This window comes from Pipra filicauda, unplaced genomic scaffold (genome assembly GCF_003945595.2).
Source record: "Pipra filicauda isolate LSUMZ 115617 unplaced genomic scaffold, ASM394559v2 scaffold22_size4397567_pilon, whole genome shotgun sequence".
NCBI lineage: Eukaryota > Metazoa > Chordata > Aves > Passeriformes > Pipridae > Pipra > Pipra filicauda.
The window spans coordinates 2,870,126-2,890,557 of NW_024104343.1; the positions used below are offsets into that span (position 1 = coordinate 2,870,126).

At 39.5% G+C, this 20,432-nt stretch overlaps 1 protein-coding gene across 4 annotated transcripts; it reads right to left on the bottom strand.

Moving 5' to 3' along the window:
- Nucleotides 1–4,526: 4,526 nt before the first annotated feature.
- TMEM144 (transmembrane protein 144) lies at nt 4,527–19,965 on the bottom strand. 4 transcript variants are annotated; one of them, XM_039381534.1, is made up of 14 exons: nt 19,637–19,965; nt 17,671–17,756; nt 16,645–16,705; nt 16,360–16,569; nt 15,090–15,212; nt 14,601–14,700; nt 13,743–13,823; nt 11,720–11,801; nt 10,936–11,009; nt 9,940–10,058; nt 8,518–8,637; nt 7,947–8,044; nt 5,982–6,035; nt 4,527–4,859 (listed from the first exon to the last, which is right to left on the bottom strand). In XM_039381534.1, exons 4-14 carry the CDS (start codon nt 16,496–16,498, stop codon nt 4,776–4,778), a joined length of 1,074 nt encoding a protein of 357 aa, XP_039237468.1. In that variant the 5' UTR covers nt 16,499–16,569; nt 16,645–16,705; nt 17,671–17,756; nt 19,637–19,965; the 3' UTR covers nt 4,527–4,775. The 4 variants fall into 4 exon arrangements, with proteins under 4 accessions (XP_039237468.1, XP_039237469.1, XP_027595345.1 ...); XM_039381535.1 differs by having other exon boundaries at nt 16,360–16,556; nt 16,641–16,705; XM_027739544.2 differs by having other exon boundaries at nt 16,360–16,556; nt 19,637–19,964.
- Between the last annotated feature and the right edge of the window lie 467 nt (nt 19,966–20,432).

Here is a 20,432-nt window from a genome sequence, read left to right on the forward strand (position 1 = left end):
TTAAATTTGCACATCTGATAGCTTCACAACATAGATTGGAGAACTGTATCAAACTACATACATTTACATGGCAATTGCTATGGCCAGGAGTTCAGGTTTTTGGTTTGTTTCAGAAAGCCAATGACTTTGTACAGAAACTAGGAAATGTAAAGGTGTTTCTGCTCTGGAAGATTCAACTGTAATCATATCCAGTAAATGGATGCTGTGTCCATACCAGAAGTTAATTTTACAGCATCCCTCAAGAAACAGTAGAGGCTTTGATATCATCTATCCCTGGGAATGGGTGTAGGATGGCAGGAAGGCTAAGGAGAAAGGGAGGAAGTTGTGGTCTCTTTTGTAGTGCTGTTTCTCATGATCATGGAAATACCGGCAGTCACAGGATCATGTACTCCCTCCATAGCTGAGCTGGGTCCACGTCAAGTTGTGAAGAAGAAAACCCACCTGGTTACTTGGTTGGGATTTTTTCCTGCAGTATATCTAATATCCTGAGCCTTTAAAATCATGGATGTTCTAGAGACAATGAACAGAATGTAAAGTTTATAACATCTCCCGTATGCCAGTTCAGCATGGAATATTGCATCCAAGTTTCTTTTCTTCATCTAAAAGTGATCTATCTTTACCTAAAATGATCATAATTTTGGACACAAGTTAAAGAATATTGTGCACTGTCATTGTGGGAGGCTGCTACTGGTCATCCAGTCACAGTGACGACACCAACAAATTATTCTTTAAGGAATCGAGGGACACCTCCAAACCAACTGCCCTTGTCCTTTTGAGGGAATTCACCTTGCTGGGCGTCAACTGGGAACACAAGGAGCAAAGGGGGAGGCATTCATTATTTACAATGTTTGCCTTCTGGAGCAACTGCTACAGGTGCTGAAGCCCTGCTTCCCAGGAAAAAAACCAAATACCACTTGCTGACAGAAAGAAGAGCATAAACCTTGTTATTTTCCTCTTTGCTTGTGTGCACACAAACTTTTGCCTTTGCTTTAGTAAACTGCCTTATCTCAAGCTATGAGTCATTTTCCACCTTATTCTCTGTCCCCCTTCCAGGTGGGGAGTGATAAAGTGGCTTGGTGGGCACCTGGTATCCAGCGAAGGTCAACCCACTACAGATGTTATGTAAAAGCTCAGAGAAAGCAGTCTAAATAAAATCATTCTAAGACAGAGGGAAATTGTACAGAGGGATAGGGTAATCAATTGTTCCCTATCAGAGTGAAAAGAAGTATTACATTTCAAAGAGTAAGTAAAGGCCAGTATTGTGCAGCATTTTCATTATTTACAACAGAATAAGTAGGTTTATTACATTTGCAGATAACATCTGACTGAAAAATACTGCTGATTTGCTGAAGGACGGGGTTAACATACAGACCAAAATTAGAGAAATGGCTTAAAGGGGAAAAAACTTGTCAGACAACAAATACTGACACTTGTGTTGGAATAAACAACACAAGATGGGAAAAAGCAGGTTAAGTAATAGTTGTTCTATGATCAAATCTGTTACAGAGTAAAGAAGGTTGGAAGGGAGAAAGGCAAAATTATAATTGCAATCTGAACACGTTAACAATATCAAGCCCTGATAGCGAAAAGTGTCATCCTATGTATGTGTAACTACGGAATGTGTAATACTATGATGTATAACCACGAACAGAGCTTGCAAATTGGAAGGGGAAAAAATCTGTAATCTTACTGCTGGTCTTTGTTTTTCTAAGACTAGAAAACCATGTCTTGGTTTTCTAGACAGACCTAGTCCACTTAGTGAGAGATCAGCATGGAGAAGGTGTCAGGGAGACCTCACTGCAGCCTTCCAGAAGCTTAAGGGGGTGTATAAAAACAGAGATATTTTTTATATGGGCAGATAACGACAACAAGGGGCAATGGTTTTTAATTGAAAGAGAGCAGGTTTAGATTAGATGTTAGCAAGAAATTCTTTACTCAGATCGTGGTGACGCACTGCAATGGGCTGCCCAGAGAAGTTGTCGATTCCCCATCCCTGGAAGTGTTCATGGCCAGGTTGGGGCCTGAGCAACTCGGTCTACTGAAAGGTGTCTCTGTCCATGGCAGAGTGGTTGGAATTAGACAATCTTTAAGGTCCTTTCCAACCCAAACCATTCTACTATCAGGAAAGAAAGAGAAGTTTTAAGCATGTTACAAACAAAGGAAGACTGCAGGAGCTTGGGTTGTCTCATATACTGAAGAAAAGACTAAGGAGTCTAAGTCTTGCAGGAACTCAGGGAAAAAAAGAGGGTTTATCACATTTGCAAAAAAGGACAGGCAACTCAGGAAATGTTTAAGGATGTTGTTAGGTCATGCAGGAAGAAAATTAGAGAGGTGAGGGACAAGGAAAACCTCCTTTATTGGATGCAGGGGGAAATACAGTTACCAAATACAAGGAAAAGGCTGAGGTACTTAACACCCTCTTTGCCTCAGTTTTCAACAATAAGACAGGTCATCCCCAGGACAACTGGCCTCTGGAGCTGGTAGACAGGGACGGGGAGCCGAATAGCCCCCCCTGTAATTCAAGAGGAAGCAGTCAGTGACCTGCTGAGCCACTTGGATCCTCAGAAGTCTATGGGACCAGATGGGATCCATCCTAGGGTGATGATGGAGCTGGCAGAAGAGCTCCCCAAGCCGCTCTCCACCATTTATTGTCAGTCCTGGCTCACTGGGAGGTCCAAGATGACTGAAGTTGGCCAATGTGATGCTCACCCAAAAAAAGGGCTGGAAGGAGGATCCAGAAAACTACAGGCCTGTCAGCCTGACCTCGGTGCCTGGCAAGGTTATGGAACAGATCATCTTGGGTGCGGTAACACAGCACACCTACAGGACAGATGGGGGGTCAGACCCAGCCAGCATGGGTTTAGGAAGGGCAGGTCCTGTCTGACCAAGCTGATCTCCTTTTATGACCAGGTGACCCACTTGGGGTGGATGAGGGGAAGGCTGTGGATGTGTCTATCTGGGCTTCAGCAAAACCTTTGACACCGTCTCCCACAGCATACTCCCGGAAAAGCTGGCAGGCCACGGCTTGGACAGGGGCACTCTCTGCTGGGTTAGGAACTGGCTGGAGGGCCAAGCCCAGAGAGTGGTGGTGAACGGTGCTGCACCCAGTTGGCGGCCGGTCACTAGTGGTGTCCCCCAGGGATCAGTGTTGGGCCCAGTCCTGTTTAATATCTTTACTGATGATCTGGATAAGGGGATCGAGTGTACCATTAGCAAATTTGCAGATGACACCAAGTTGGGGGGGTGTGTTGATCTGCTGGAAGGCAGGAGGGCTCTTCAGAAGGACCTGGACAACCTGGAGAGATGGTCTGATTCCAACGGGATGAGGTTCAACAAGGCCAAGTGCTGGGTCTTGCACTTTGGCCACACCAACCCCACGCAGCGCTACAGGCTGGGGGCAGAGTGGCTGGAGAGCGGCCAAGCAGAAAGGGACCTGGGGGTACTGACTGACAGCAGCTGAACATGAGCCAGCAGTGGGCCCAAGCGGCCAAGAAGGCCAATGGCATCTTGACCTTATTAGGAATAGCGCAGCTAGCAGGACCAGGGAAGTGATTCTTCCCCTGAACTTGGCACTGGTGAGGCTGCACCTCGAGTACTGTGTCCAGTTCTGGGCCTCTCAATTTAGGAAGGATGTTGAGGTGCTGGAGAGCATCCAAAGAAGGTCAACAAGGCTGGTGAAGGGACTGTGGCACAAGTCCTATGACAAGCAGCTTAGGAAGCTGGGGGTGTTTTTTAGCCTGGAGAGGAAGAGGCTTGGGGGGACCTCATCACTCTCTACAACTCCCTGAAAGGAGGTTGTAGCCAGGTGGGCACTGGTCTCTTCTCTCAGGCAACCAGCAGTAGGACAAGAGGGCACAGTCTTAAGCTGCGTTGGGGAGGTTTAGGTTGGATATTAGGAAGAAGTTCTTCACAGAAAGAGTGATTTGGCATTGGAATGGGCTGCCCAGGGAGGTGGTGGAGTTACCGTCTCTGGAGGTGTTTAAGAACAGACTGGATGTAGCACTTAGTGCCATGGTCTAGTTGACAAGGGGGTTCGGTCGTAGGTTGGACTCAATGATCTCAGAGGTGTTTTCCAACCTGTCTGATCCTGTGATTCTGTAAGGAGAGGTTCAGACAACATGCTTTGCATACATAAAGGTTAGCTGCCACAAGTAAGAAAATAAACTGTTTTCCATGATAGTGGTGGTTATGGAAAATGTTGTGAAACAAAAGTAATTTATTTTCAAGCTCCTTCTATCTCCTCCACAATTCTAAACTGACTGGAAGACAACATTTTTACATAAACTGATGACTTTAAAGATTAATGCTTCTAAATAAAAGCTTTGTTAGCTTCATGTGTATGAGTTCCATAAAGAATATTTCAAGACATATTTTATATTTCAGTTAGTAGGACAAAATGTCAAAATGAATCAGCTTGCAAATACATACAGTATTACAGACTATGAATTAAACTCCCTTTATCCACCAACCTAACATTAAACTGCAATTTATAATGACATGAAGTTTAGTACCAGAAAAAACAATAATTTGTAATTATAAAATCATTTAGCTTTATTTAATAAAATCTTCTGATATTCTTACTATTCCAAGAAATGAAGAAACAAACATTTCCACATTTTCTTTCATACCAAATGGTTTTAATCTTCACTCGCCTGAAGCAAGTTAGGGTAAATGTTGGACATACGTGTTGAAAATTATTATGTATTGCAATCTACCAACATTGTCTTTCTATCTGTGTTAAACATTAGCACCATCTACTGGTCCAGAAGGTCCTTTCAAACTTTAGAAAAAGCTGTGGAAAGTGATCCAGCCAAAATGATGCAAAACGATATTGACAGTAACACGAAGTTTTTCAGTCCCTGTATAGGAAAAGGGAGAAAAAAAGAAAAATATCATCTTGTCATAATTGATACCCCTTAAAAAGTAAAATAAAGAACTTTTATGCTCATTTTATGACAAAATTAATAACTCTACTATATGACATGGTAAATTTTATACCATTTTATTTCATATATTTGTAACATTTGCTGCTGAGAAGTTTATTACAAGCAATCTACGATCCTATACACTTAGTAAAATATTCACAAAATTAATTCAGCAATTTTTGGAGGTATTTTTAAAGGTCTTTGTCTATTTTTCAGATTATTTACAGTAAGCACTTATGCAGAGACTATTCAAAAATGTGTGAAAGGAATGGAAGATTTAGAGAGTTACAAAGATTTAGATAATGAGCATGATGATCTTCTCATGTGGTGCAACACTAATCTGCAGTGGAAGGCACAGAACTTCTAGCTGTAGTTCCAATGAGGCCTAACTCTTTTTACACAGTCACCGAAAACACTGGGAAAGATGATCTCTAACAGCAAGTTAGGTACCCATGGATCCTGGATAGATTAGCTAAGAGAACCTGATATTACACTGCTAGCATTCAGTGCTTGAAATTCCACTAGCAAAATAACTTCTGTCCTGTATGTTAGTACCTAGCAGAGTAAATCAGCTTGTTCTAGGCAATCACTGCCATATCAGTTTAGGATCTTTACGTTATACTGTAATTATTAAGACCAACTAACCTCTGTTGTATTTTTTAGTCTTTTGTTGAGCCTGACTCTAAAAGTCTACTCTACCTGTCTACATGATTATTAGGACAACTGCTCATTCGCCCACCTCCACTGAAAGAATTGACTCAAGTGAAAACTGTCTCAGGCTGTGCCTGGCATCCTGCCTCCTGGTTACACTACAGTCCTCACATACATCCACTGCTGCTCATACAGTTATGGAATTAAAATCTTCATTCCCATAAAAACTGTTCACAGTTTTTCATGTTTATTGGAAAACTTAAGCAGTGCATGATAGGACTTTCAGCTTCATAGCACAATACTTGTAAGGAGGAGAAATCTGAGATACAGCTGTATACCAAGTCATACTATTTCCAGAACTAGAGACAAGCAAGAGAGATTGGGCAAGAGACTCAATAACATTACCTTGATTTCCTTAAATACAAGGACTCCCCACATTGCAGCAACCAGGCCAGGCCCCTAAAAAACAGGATTCATTTGTACATTACAGCACTTCATTGAAATTTACTGCCTTCTCATTACTGCTCTCAGGGTGGTTGAATTTTGTCTGGATAACACATTTAGGCCTTTCCATTTCATCTAAGTAAAGCACTCATGACTAAAGCATAAACATCACTGAAATCTTTACTAAGTAAGACACAGTAAAATCTTCAGAAAGGACTAAAGAGGCAAGAGATTGCCTTTTTTTTTGGAGTAGGCACAATTTCTTTTTAAATTACACTGTGGAGTCTGCCCTGGCTGTTCCATGTTCTTTCAGTGGGCTAAATAATATGCCTCACTTTAGTCCAAACTTCAGTTCACTATGTTATCTTGTTTCAGAAGACTTTTCAGGTTTATTGGCAACTACCATGGATATTCCTAACATTTCCTTTATTAGCATGACTAACTATTTGGACAAAGTTTGATTTTATCACTCACAAAGCCAGCCACAGAGACAGGTCAGAAAAACTACTGATTATTGGTGATGATGCTGTACAGATTTCCTGGCTAACAGCAAACAATGATACACAATGGCAACTTGCAGGCGCTCTTTTTTCACACTATTTTCCACACACTTTTTCTCCTGAGGGAGCAAGGATCTGAATTTTCACGTCTGTTGAGAAAATATCTGAATATGAAGCAAAACCTGGCTCTGTTAATGCTTCCCATTAGAGCTGCTCTGAGGAACACTTGACGGATGTTTGGACAAGGACCTTCTCTCCATCCTCAGTGCAGCTGATGGGACACAGATATAGACCAGCAGGAAATGGTGTCTCATGCTGAATGTATGGGTGGGTGCTGTTTTCTAGTGAAATTTGAGGTGTTATTTCACTTCCTAGGTAATGTACACTGCAAGAGGAATGCATTTTTAAAAATGAAACAAATTGTTAAACGGCTGTGATGAATAGCTCTTGAAATTCTCTCCAGGGTGAAGTAAAGCAGCAGTTCTGAACCTGTGGTCCAGATAGGCAGTTTCTCATCACTGCTGTCCTTATGTTTTTCATTTTGTGATTTTATATCTTTGCCCTTTAGGCATACTGATAACTGAGTTACTAAAGCTGCTTTCCATTAATCCTTCAATTTCTAATTAGAACGATCCCAAGTCTTTTTTTTTCCATTGCATACTGCAAAGTTTATTCGGATTTACTGCATCTTGAGGCAAAGTTTAATCCCTATTAAAGATGTTTCATTAGCTTGATTCCAAAATACTGTTGTTGAGCAAAACTTTGGTTTTGGTATTTATTAACTCATTTGCCACCTTTGCATCACCAACTAGCACACTGGCAAGAGAGTGAAGGCAAAGTTTACTTTTACCTGGTGATAAAATTTATGCTTTAAAGGTACAGTGTCATAAATAAGAATAAAACAGGCAGAACAGGCCAACCTATTTTCCTCTCATTTGCATAAGAACATTATTTTCAGCAGTACATAATCTGTTCTGTTTGTTCAAGAATGGCAAAAAGAAAAAATATCTGACTTAATTAAGTAAAATGACTGCTAGGGGATAAAACTCACAAATTAAAACATCCAGATCAAAATGTACTCCCTGGGATGAAAACATAAAATATTTCTTCCTTTAATCACTTTGGTTAAATAGTTAATGTTGATATAATTCTGGTTCCAGAGATTTGGCTTTTATGTAACCTAAAGATTCACACTCTTAATTCTTCTGCTTTTTCTTATGCTTGGCATTGACCAGGATAGTGCTTGTCATAGTCATTTATGTTCCTAAAAATCCAAAGACTAGCACAGACAAGCAGAAAGGTAATATATACTCTTGATTAAAAATGTTCTAGATCCATCATAATTTCAACTTAATTTCACAAAGAGAAGGGTAAAAAAAAATTCACTTTTCATTCTAGTTACATATTTTATTTTTTATATACTTACTGCAGTAATTATTGGAAAGCTGACGACAGCACTGAGATAGTGATTGGCTATGAACCAGCAGCAATTGGCTATCGCCCAAAGCACACCAGAAAGAAACCCTAGAAAAATAAATCCTAATCAAAAACATGCATAGCAAGGTATAGACTGCAATTTGTGGAAAATTTATACTTATAGCATAATACAGAAATTGTAGGTATGTATTTGAGTACGCTAACTCCTTTAACAAGCTGGTTCTGGTAATCTAAACCAAAGCTCAAAGGATAAAAATCAGCTACTCTGAAGCAGCAAATTAATTAAAGTTCACAATTTTTGGGGCAATGTGCTCTCCATTTTGGCAGTCCATTTTTTAAAATCTGCAATGTCATTTTGTTCTAGCATTAGATTAGAATAAAATTTATCATTGTTAATTAATTAACCTAATAGGAATGCTCTTTGTCTCAAAAGAGACAAAAAGTCAAATGGAGTCACTTGAAAGGCAAACTACAATTCCAACACATAGCTTGGACTAATTACTGCAAAATGGTCAGAAGTAGTAATTGAAATGCTTTGCTGATTTAAAAAACAGTCATACCTGGCAATATGGCTTGGGGATAAACATTAGGTTTATTTTTCCTGACTGCACAGTAGATCAAAAAGTAGATGGTACTAGTAAGAAATATTCCACTGAAGTGTGCAAAAACATAATCTAAATCTGAAAGAGAAATTACAAAATTATGTTAGTATAAAACATCAGTTATTAATTTTAACAAAATTAATTTCACTGATAGCATTCATATAGACAAAAATGCATAAGGTGCTACTCCTAATAACTCAAAATTCAAATCTGAATGTGATGAACTCAGCTGCCAGTCAGACTGGATATGGTCAATGACACATATTAAACATGAACTAACTGCCGTGTTGACTCCAGCATTTATTACAGGTTTTTATGCATTTCTGTGAGTTGTTATTTTTGGAACTCTACTATATATTACTGCATTCATTTAATAAAACCTTGGAAAAATCCTCAAGTAAGGCTACGAAACTTGGCTGGGAATTTTACATAATTACATCCTTTCCTGATCATCTACAATGTGTTCCTGTATATAGCCTTGTTTCTTTTCTGTACTTTTAAGGGCAAGAAAACTGCACATACTATGTAAGCTAAACATGGCTCAGTTTTGCCCCTTTTTAATCTAAAGGATGTATCAAAATTTTGATTACCATAATCACTAACAATAATAAATTTGTATGGACTTTGTATATACTAAAAAGAGTATTTCCAACATGGCAAAGCAGAAGCATGTAACAAGGCGATCCCTGTCTCCCTGGAGCTGTAAATTCTCAACAGGAAAGGCAGCTATATTAATGACAACATCTGTTTTGCCTAGGTGGGGAATATACAAACTGCAGTATTCAAGAGAAATTGTATGTGACAATGGCAACATTATGCACTCTCAGCAATACTTTGCTCGTAAGCTGCTGCTGGTATTACCTGACAGAGTACAATCTAAACCTTAAGGAAAATGTTTTCGGAGAAATGTTGTTTCAAATTGGCAATTAGGCTTGCATTAAAAGGTTTCAATTAAAAAACCTACACGGTTTTAATTACTTATGTTGTTATATTCTGCTCCACTCATAGCTTATTATCAACCTTCTCTTCCTTGATTGGTGTACTAATTTGGCAATTGGCAAGCTTGTGCCCTTCTTCACCTCATCCTCCATGCATATGAACTTCATATTTTGAGAGTGCTACTATTTAATGCCTTCTGGAACATAGCTATGAGTTAAGTGTGGTAGCCTTTGGGATGTTTCTCACTGGTTTTGATGGATTAGTTCACCTCTGAGAAAAAGGGAGTGCTAGAACTATGATTATGACAACATATAATGTAATGCAGAACCAATAAATTGTCATGGTATATTTTCAGGCATATGAAGAATTCCACCCTATGCCTTTAAAAAAGCAGGAAAACACAATGATTAAATAAAGTAGAAATGATCTATTAGCCTTTACCAAACTGACTTGCTCCTGTGTATATAGTTTCATTTCTTCTTCCATGGTCCTTGATGTAAAGTACTGGTACAAAACTGGAACCGTACAGTATTCCAGCTACTACAGCCAGGCTACAGCCTCTTTAAAAAGAGCAAATATTGGAGAACATAGCCTAGCATAAATTAATGAAGTAGACAACACACTTAAGCACCCAGTATTGCACTTAAACACTGTGTATCATGTGAAAATTGCTAGGTATAAAGATAATGCATTTTGGTACATGTTTATTTGCAGTGTAGTGTAGAAATGGTTCATTGAGTTTCCTTATACTTTGTGGCCAAGTAACATGGAAAATTCTTGCCCCAAAAGCGAGCAGTCTAGATTAATGACATGGGAAATTAACTAACTACAATTTCCTAAAAGGGAAAACCAAACAAATATGTAATTAAAAATGCTCACACCCTCAGCTTCATTGTTGCAGTCTATTCATTCTTTTATCACTATTCCCAGACTCATTGCTCTTTAGTCCCCTTCTTTATCTCTAGATCGTTGAGCTCTTGGCAGTCTCCCCTTGCTTGCTTCCACTTTGGAGCACTTCTACTGTCTCCTTACCATACTGCCATGCCTTCTCCAGATGTATTTAACCAGAAATCACACCTGGAAGCACATCATTAGCACAGGTTTCTTCTATGCTGGAGTGCTAATCAACCAGGTGACAAAAACCAGCTCTGTAATTAGTTGATATTGCTATTTAGTTTGCCAGTTTTTTCGTAGTAGTATCTAATACTTAATTGGTAAGGTTAAGCACACTCAACAGTGTCAAAGAAATAATCTAAATATTTGTGCAATTATTCATATATAGATTTGCACACTATACTAGTATACAAACCCCTGTTATTTATTATTGTGTGACTTCGCTAGGAAAACCACAGGACACAAATTCTGCTCTTATGCTGTGTTCAACTACTTTCTCTGGCTATTTGGTCTGTACCAGTAAAAGAACTGTTAATAACCTACATGAGTCTCTTTTTTGCTGGCGAAAGTCTGTTCACCCACGAGTCATCAGAGGTATCTTCAGAAACATTAATAGACTGCAAAAAAACAAGAGTTCTTCATGCAAGTTTAGTTTAGTTTGATTTCTTAAAATCTGTAATCAGACTGCCTTCTAAGATTTAATCTGGTAGACTGGAACCTCTAGTGTGCATTGAGCATAGTTAGAGAACTCGGGGTTCAGGTGGCAACTGAGCACTGACCTCTAAGAGTAAGATACAACAGTAGTAGGAGCCTATTGTTCTCTAGCTGTTGTTGAACACTTTGGGCTCCCAAAGGAGCGACAGCCAATCTGGCAGCCACCAACCCGTGCCATAGTTGATGATGAGATGACAGTCAGCAACTCTTGACAGTCTCCTGGCTCTGTAATGTGGCAAAAATCTGACCCTTCATCTAAGCACCCTCACAGCTTTATGGTTAACATTTAATGGAAATTGCTTCCTCTTCTCACGTAGGAAAGCAATACACTGTGTCTTTTATATCTCCATCATAATGAAAAAGGACTTTCTAAGCTATTTAAAGCTGACAATCAAGAAAGAACACTTGGGAAGAAACTCTTCTGTTGCTAATATTTAACTCGATATACAAGATCCACGAATTAAGATACAATCAATGATACAATCAATACATATTTATGTTGTTTCATGTAGTCTACCATAAATCCTAGCAAACCTGAGTAACAAACACAGTTTTTGTTTTTAAACGGATCTGTACTTTCACTGCTGTAAAATAACAACTGTAGAGGACTTACACTTTCTCTCAGTAAAGGTGTGCTTTCTAATGAAGCTGAAGAACTCTGGACTTCAGTTTTTATAAAAAGAAATATGACAGCACTCAGAAGAGAAAAATACACCAATAAATATCATGTCAGCTCATAAGGACGTAACATTTAGTAACAAAAGTTATAACTGGAGGCACTGCTTTCATTATTACCCTAGAGTCGCTTCAATATATTTAAAAAATGCAATTGCTTTAAACAGTCATAACTTATGATTATATATACACATTAAACATATATAACACATATATAAAATACAATAATTATAATTTATTAATTTAACTTAACTAACAAACAACCTAAGTAAGTAAATAAATCAGGTTTTGTATCACTTTATAGATCTCTCTTCTTATGCAATGGGATTGAAATGTCTCCTTTTTACAGTGTGTAGTTACAGCCACATTAACAACAGATGCCTTAGTTAAGAGTGCCCTTTTGTACCAAACCACAGATCCAATGGAACACTTGTTATTCTATATGGAACAGCTTAAACCTGCACAGAACTGGCTCTACGCTTAAGGAAAAATGTTAGTTTTTAGTCTTCTATTATATGTGAGGGATTGAATACTGCTGCTACCAGGCCTCACGCATATGTAGAAGGAGAAGAGGTATTGCTCAGAGGGGCTCCAGTGCACTAAGTGAATAAAATGATACATTACTACTTGTACCCCCAGCTCTAGGAAATGAGGTAAATACATGCAATCAGAACTGGAAGGATCTGTTTTTTATTTTTATGAAAAACATTTTAATGATTTAGGAATTTTTTCTCCAAACTCCAAACAGAATGTCTACATTTGAAGAACTGTTCATGCCTTACTGAATAAGTATAAAAGAATGTCAGCTTCCTCCAGAAGGACTTGACAAACATATACAGGTTCCACTCAGAAGGCTAAAATGAACTCGGCAGAGCAACTAACACAGGCTTTGTGCAGTTTGCCAGGAAAACATGTCTGGTCACAATCTTTTTCCCTGTTGATCTTTCCCCCGTGATATATCAGAAACAGGCAGGAAGCAAGTGGTGAGCTGCATGAATTCATCAGGAATGAATAGCAGTACGACTACTATTTTCTCAGTACCTCCCAAACTCATGTGCCCCACGTAACAGTAATGGGTACAAAGCTGCAGACTCTTAGGAAAGAGGGAAAGTGGAAACAAACATCATGAATCTAAGGCAGCAGCTCTCTCCTAGCAATCAAAAATGGTCCCTTATCTCCATGTTCTTAATTACCTTCATTTCTGAAAGGCATTATGTCCACCTGCTGCTTACTACACTTGTGGAACGCCCTTAGGATTTAGGGCTGCCTTCCGGGCAACCCAGCTGGAAAGCAAGATCACTGCTACTTAAGAAGGATCCTCTTTCCTCCATGTTTGGACCAAAGTGTATGCACTCATGCAAATAATAACCAACCAAAAAATAAAGAATAAAGCCCTTCTCAAGATCCCAAAGGAGGATACTGTTTGGAAATTTAAAGTGTGGCTTAAGAATTACAAGACAGGGAGTTATTACGGACAGGATAACATGCAAAGCCTCTTGCTTTTCATGGACCCCAAAGTATCAGGGAAAGGGTTCTGTGGCATTTCAGTGGTTTTTACCCTTGACTGAGTGAAATCAGATCATAAATCTGAGGTTTTCTCAACAAGATTCTTCTAGTCAGATTTGTCCTCTCTCACAGGATTTGCAGAAGTGAAACATTTCAACAACCTAGCTAGGGAGGCAATCAGGAAATCCCTGCTTTGCCTTGAACGTGCATACCAGCATAAAAATATATTTCTGTGTTTATGGATAACCATGCCACCACTGTACTGGGTATCATGTATGTTCCTACTCTGAAATACAGCACTGACCAGCTAGGTATGGATATGTCATGATTTTGGCACTAAACTGATTTGCAAAAAATATTTCAATACATTCACTCGCTAGTTAAATTGTCCTTGTGGTTGATTATTAAATATATATTTTACATTACAGAAATTCATTATAAGAATAAATTGTTACCTTAACAGTGAAAGTCCAGCTCCAATATAATTTAAGATCGGTCTTGATACCTCTTCTGGGTCAATTCCAAACCAACCAAACCTGGAACATTCAACCAGTTTCACTTAGTTGCACTGACGTTATATGAATAGTTAAGTTATAATCTAGTCTTTGAAATCTTGACTCATGTAAATAAACCTCTCAGATTAGCTCAGCTGGTTAGAGCATGGTGCTAATGATGCCAAGGTTGTAGGTCTGATCTTTACAAAGGCCATTAACCTAAGAGTTGGACTCAATAATCCTTGTGGGTCCCTTCCAACTCAGAATATTCTGTGACTTTTTATCTTATCTTAGAATTCTGTTTAAGTATATATTTGCGGCATTATATCAGTGCTTCAGTTGGCTTGCAAAAAGCTATGTCTACTCTACAAAAATAATCTTTACACTAATTTACTGTATATTGATTTTTTAAATCTGTTAAAATTCACTTAAAATTGAAGTTAACTTATTTTATCAGACCATGTTGCAAAAGAAAAAATACAGTGTGCTAGGTTTACACTAACAAATACATTATTTATCGACTCAAGATAATGACCATCATTAGGCACTCTTCTTGCTATTGAGACAAAGGAAATATAAAAAGGTAAAATAATTAACCTGAGTACTTTCCACTAAGAGGGAATAAGTCTTAATATATGTGATAAACTCTCTTTAGAGGTAGACTTGGTAGTGTTAGGTTAATGGCTAGACTTGATGATCTTAAAGGTCTTTTCCAGACTAAATGATTCTATGTTTCCACAGGTGATAGCTTTCGCTGCAGTTATTAACGAAGAATTGGCAACATTAATTATGTATGACTTAAGACTTAAGCATACTTACCTTGAACTTGCCCAACCTGTCAGCAAATTAAAAGAAGCCCATATCAAAAGGCCAAGAGCTAAGCCAATAGTTTTAACAATAGGAACAACTGTAATATTGCCTGAAATACAAAAAACAAAACTGAAATCAGTTAAAAAATAGAATGTGGTCTTGTATACATTTGCTTTAGATTTTGTGCCTGTTCAGAAGACAAAGAAATTTAGGAAACCACAAGGTGGGAAGAAGCAATGTTTTAAAAAATAAATACACTGAACATGGACTTTGCCTCCATACGATTTTAAAAGTTACTTCTAGTGTGAATTTGCCTCTTATAAAATAAGCATAATAAAATAACATTTACTGTAATGGTACAGCTCCATTAATCCCGAGACTTTAAAAAACCAAATAACTACTAAATTACTACCTTACATATGGAAAAGGTTTTATCACCTTTTTATGAAGCAAGAGGATTACTTTGTGTTTCAAGATATGAAATCTCTTTATCCTCACCTGTAGCCCACACAAAACCTCCAACCATAGCCAGAGGCCAAAACCGGGGACAATTCTGGATCAAATTGACCACCAAAGAAACCATCCATATGGAGGCACAGAGAATCCATTGGAAGAACATGCCTGTGGAAAAATCATGTGCACACAATAGAAAACTTGTAGAATACTGGATGTGTGAATCTCTTAACATAATAAGTAGCTCAGAAAAAATTCAAAAAGGTGTCCACCTCCTTTGTGAATTTCAGGGACCATGTTACAATATATTCAAAAGATAATTTTTTAAGGTGGGTTATAATTCTGTTAACTTTTCCTTATCATGCATTCGTTATACACAGCTGCAAAAGATACTTCGCTGCACAAAATTTACACAAGCCCTGATTCTCAAACACATGAAAATTTTGACAGAATTCTGACAAAGAGGGTATTCAGTTGCTGCAAACTTTTCCCACAACCCTAGGAGCTGCTAACATAGATGACTGCACAGGGAAACACTCCTTCAAAGCTCAAGCTTTTCCACTAATCCAGGACACTGATGATGGTCAGTGACACATTCCTTCTACCTCTGTAGATTCTAGAAGGGTCAACGCGGCAGACTGGTTAACTTTATGTCAGCTATGCTCAGACTTTCACTTTAAAGCCTCGCCTTGTCTTGTTAGGGCCATATATGTCATGAAGAGGAGAGGTTATATCCAGCCTGCAATGCAGACACCATGATTGCAATAACAGCTATTCATCTAGGGATCTTGTAATTCATTACATTTAATATAAACATGGAAATATAACATAAACCTACTAGAGTGATGAAATTCCAAGCATGAAATAGGAAGGTTCATTTCCTCTTACCAACTCACCAAATAAACGTATTAAAATCTCAATTTTTCTATTGTTTTTATGTTAGGTCCACAAATGAAAGGCAACTTCTCTGAAGTCCAACAACTTTAACCTCATAAATAACATTGTAGGTATCTGAGAATCCCCACAAGGATAGAAGAAAGGACATTTCATTTTCCATTGTGAAATGCTCATGAAATGTACAACATCACTGTTAGAGTGCACAACAACAGTTAAGAAAGCTCTTCTAAAGATCTGTCACATCCTGAAGCAGTACTACTGCTTTTTACCCTAACAACAGCAAAGAAAATTAAACACACTCTATTGGATTAAAACTGTGATGATATTTACAACTCTAGCACAGAAACTCTTGTATTTGCTGGTAAAATATTATTCCTATTAGCAAAAACAGAAAACCAGACAAAATAAGAAAGTTTACCATCACCAGTATCAAACTTCTTAACAGGGACAAAATTTGTCCCAAACAGAAGGACAGCTACTGCAGAAGAAGTAAAGCCAATAGTTAGATCTGTTCCATTGCTGGTGTTAGTAGCACTGTAAGCTTTTCCGATATTCATCTTTGTTCTCTAGGTGCCTCTTTTTGTGGAGTTGTTTTGCTGCAGGTCCTGACAGATTCTGAAATAAAAGACTGGAATTAAATATGGGGAGTATTAAATAATACCAGTGTAGTTCAGCAATCTGAAACTTAAAGGACCTTACTTACTAATCTCTCAAAAGCTGGAATGAACTGCAAAGTATACTGTAGAATCTCATGAGATGCGAAGCTGACATAAAATATGAATAAAGTGATTTAAGAACAGATGCACTACTGTTTCATAACCAGCTTCAGACAGAAAAACATGTCTGAACACATAAAAAGAAAACGTAGAGGTGCACTCAAAGGTTATGAGGACTTCAATCCATGGGAAGCCTGATGCTTTAGTGAGATGTTCTATCAGACTATTCCTTATTCCTGTAGCCAAAGGGCAGGCCATATCGGGATGTATAAAAAAGCAGGGGTTAGACAAAATCTTAATTGGCAGAAGAAGCTATAGCAATCTGCAGACCCACTCTCTAGAAGTTGCGAACAGCTAAAGAGATTCTATATATGTCACAGTGGGATCAATACAAGATCATAAAGCAACCAAAGGGATTGCTCTAGCTGATAAAAACCATGAAAGGTTCATTTTTTCTCTGGGGAACAAGGTTTCTTCATTCATTCCACATAACTATAATAAGAAAAGCAAAGATATTTTTAATCCCATAATACCTCTCTTTTTTTTTAAGTGGGAGATTCATCTTGAGGTTACACTCAACAGATGTGCCATACTTTTGATATGGATTATGATATAGATTATAACTTTGGTAGAATGATTGTCTCTGAGGACGATCATAATTATGTGAACTTTGCAAACATAATCTTACCACTACACTTGAAAGACTACAGGTAGGAAAAGTGTTTGGAAATTTAACTTGAAATGGTAACAGGATACTTAATATGTTGCTATAGCGATATTCATCCAATTCTCTTGTCAAAGTAATGCTATTTGTATTGAATCAAATGACATCCCAATACAGTTTGCCATTCCCCAGTGTAGGTGGACTAGCTACTGCCTGGAGAAAAAAAGCTGAATTAGGATGGTGGAAATTTTGCCAAGTCTTGTAAGAGATGTTGTGACTACACTCTCTGCACAAAATAAGAGCTGAGCTGCTGAACATTCTTTCATATTATTTCACCCTCCAGTCTTACCTTCTCCACAGTCCTTAGGACACCAAGAACTGTATCTCCTGAGGTTATGCTTTTATCTGCATCTTCAACAGGGTCATCAGTGCTTGCTGAAATTAATTATCTGTATTAGCAGATGAAAAACTCAATTCCACAACTATATAACCATTTAATTTCTGTAATTTTTCCCCTCAAAAGATATCAGTATAGCTCTAACTTAAGAAAAACACAGATAACACTTAAAAGACACATCATGAAAGTACAATGGCTGTTTCAATTTATATTGACTTTTCTGTCCCTCCTCATCTTTCTTTCCTGCTTAGCATATAAGCTTCTCCAGGAACTTTTCACTGTATTTAAGACTCTTCTACAAAGTGTGTTTTACCCAGGACCTGTAGACACTGATCAGTGCAAATAATAATTCTGAGATTTCTTAAAAAACTCGACTTCACAGGATACACTGTGACATGACAAGAAAAGATCAATATAGATAAAGGCTGGCATCAGCTACCTTCATTCCATTAACCTCAACTCACTAAGTGAATACATTTATTCATTTAGTGCACAACTAAGACACAAGAGCTGGGTTTTGCACATTAAGAACACCATGCTGTTAAGGACACAGAATTAAAGCTGATTACACTGCACCTCTCTGAATGCAAGAATCACACCTTTTGCCTTTAAATAAATGAGTCATTATGCAGGTAAGATACTATGAACCTTTCAAATTTGAAGTAGCTTATCTGTCTTTTGGTTTTGTACAGAAAATTGTTACTTTAAAAATATATCAGTTTTGTATCTACTAAGAGAAAATCTGTGCTGCAGGGCAATACACTCTTCTGCTTGCTTCGTATCTTCCAAACATCTCTGTATTGTACACATTGAAGACTGTTGCACAGTTGGAGAACCAGAATCGTAATACCCAAACCAGAAAGACAACTCTACTTAACTAAGGAAAAGTGTCCTTCATTCAGACTGCTTAAAACTCTGTTACTTTCCAAAGTTTGTGACACTTTGTTCCAACTTTGGCTAAATTTCAGACTCAGCTTTCAACTCCATTTTAAGTCCTTCAAGAGAAAGCTCAACTAGACAAGGCCTGGAGCAACATTCTCTAACTTCAACGGCAGCACTGCTTTAAGCAGGGAGTTGAACCAGATGATCTCTGGAGGTTCCTTCCAAGCTAAATAATTCTACTATTGTATGATCCAATGTCAAGAGCAAATAACGATCTGGCACACAGCATTAAGCTGACTATACTTTTTGCACATACAGAGCTTCAGAGAATTCCCTAAAAGCCTCTTCTCTTCAATCCTGTGTTATTGCCACATGGATTGCTTATATGCCTCCATTATAGATACCAAATGCCAAATCAGGATCACTTGCTAAAGCTGCCATATTAGAGCACAGTGGTTGCATCTGAAAATCAAGCAGAGACAACTGGAATTGTTGCTGTTATTGAAGGCTTTTTTTCCCCCTAAATAGCCCTTACTGAAGGGTGCTTCAGGGTTCCCAAGCTGTAGAAGAAATATAATGGGCTTCTGTTGGCACATATTCCGCTTATCCTACTAACTTCACTGGTTCACCTCACCCGAATGTTGTGCTATTTTCACTGTTTTCTCAGAAATTTGCCACTATTTGCTTCCTTCACAGAGATACACAACAAATTATGATGCTCACTTAATGCAACAGCAACACATTGCTGTGGTTTCCACAGAGAGGTATGAAATCAAGAAGCCTGCCTTTGGGAGCTTTCACCCCAAAAGAGACCCGAGCTGCTGTTAAGATCCCGAATAAACTGCTTGCGCTAACGGAATGGGTAATTTTAGAGGTTGCTAATGGAATGGGTAATTCCACGTTGACTGTTTATTTGCCCCTTTGTCCTATCATGTACTTGCCATTTAAGAATGGATACTTTCACCCCGAATTTAGGAGATTGCTACCAGTCTAAACGTGGCTCAGAGCAACGTCCCCAGGTGACACCGCAACTTACGACTGGAGTTGCTCAGGAAATGTATGTTCACGACCCCGAAACGAACGCTTTTAAAAGACGTTCTTCCGGCAGTGTTTTCAGCAAGCGCTATCACGGAACACGGAAATTGCTCAGCTGAGCGCTCCACACAGGCCCGTGTGGCTGCACTGACGGGGCAGCGGCGGGGCGGGCCCGGCCGTCTCGCCAGACGCGGCTGCTCGGCCCCGCACGCCGCGGGGACACTCGAGGCCCGGCTCCAACCGGACGCCTTCCGTCCCCCAGCGCCCCGCGCCCGGCTCACCGCCGCGGCCGGTTTTACAGGTCTGCGCTGCGGGCCGGAAGGCGGCCGTGGACGAGCTCGCACCGGCTGATTCCTCGCCCGGGCCCTACGTGCAGCCTCGGCCCTCCACTCCCGCCGCCCGCACCCCTCCGCGCCCGCCCCCACCACGCTACAGCCGGGGCCGCGTACATGCCTCGCCACCGCTCCCAGCGGCTCCCGCCCGCGCCAGCACCGCCCCGCGCCTCGGCCCGCCCCGGCCCGCCCCTGTCCGCCCCTGTCCGCCTCCACCGCCCCCATCCACCCCCATCCGCCCCCCGCCCTCAGCCTGCCCGCCGGCCGGAAGTGCGAGGAAGAGCGGCAGGGGTGGCACGCGTCCGCCTTTCCCTTGCTGCCCTAGCGGAGGAGACTTCCTGGGGCGTCGGCTTCCCGTCTAGCGGGGGACAAACACTGAGAGAAACCTTAAATTAAGGCACTGACGTTGTGACTAAAGCGCCCTTGCCCCTCCCGGCCGTAAGCGGCAGTTGATGAGACAGTTCT

Coding starts and splice junctions, on each gene's coding strand:
- TMEM144 (XM_039381534.1), bottom strand. CDS start 16,498: ATGAATATCGGAAAAGCTTACAGTGCTACTAACACCAGCAATGGAACA. Junction 11,010..11,719: donor CACCTTTACTGAGAGAAAGT/GTAAGTCCTCTA, acceptor GTTTTTTTGCAG/TCTATTAATGTTTCTGAAGA. Junction 4,860..5,981: donor TTGTATTTAAGGAAATCAAG/GTAATGTTATTG, acceptor TTTCCTATACAG/GGACTGAAAAACTTCGTGTT.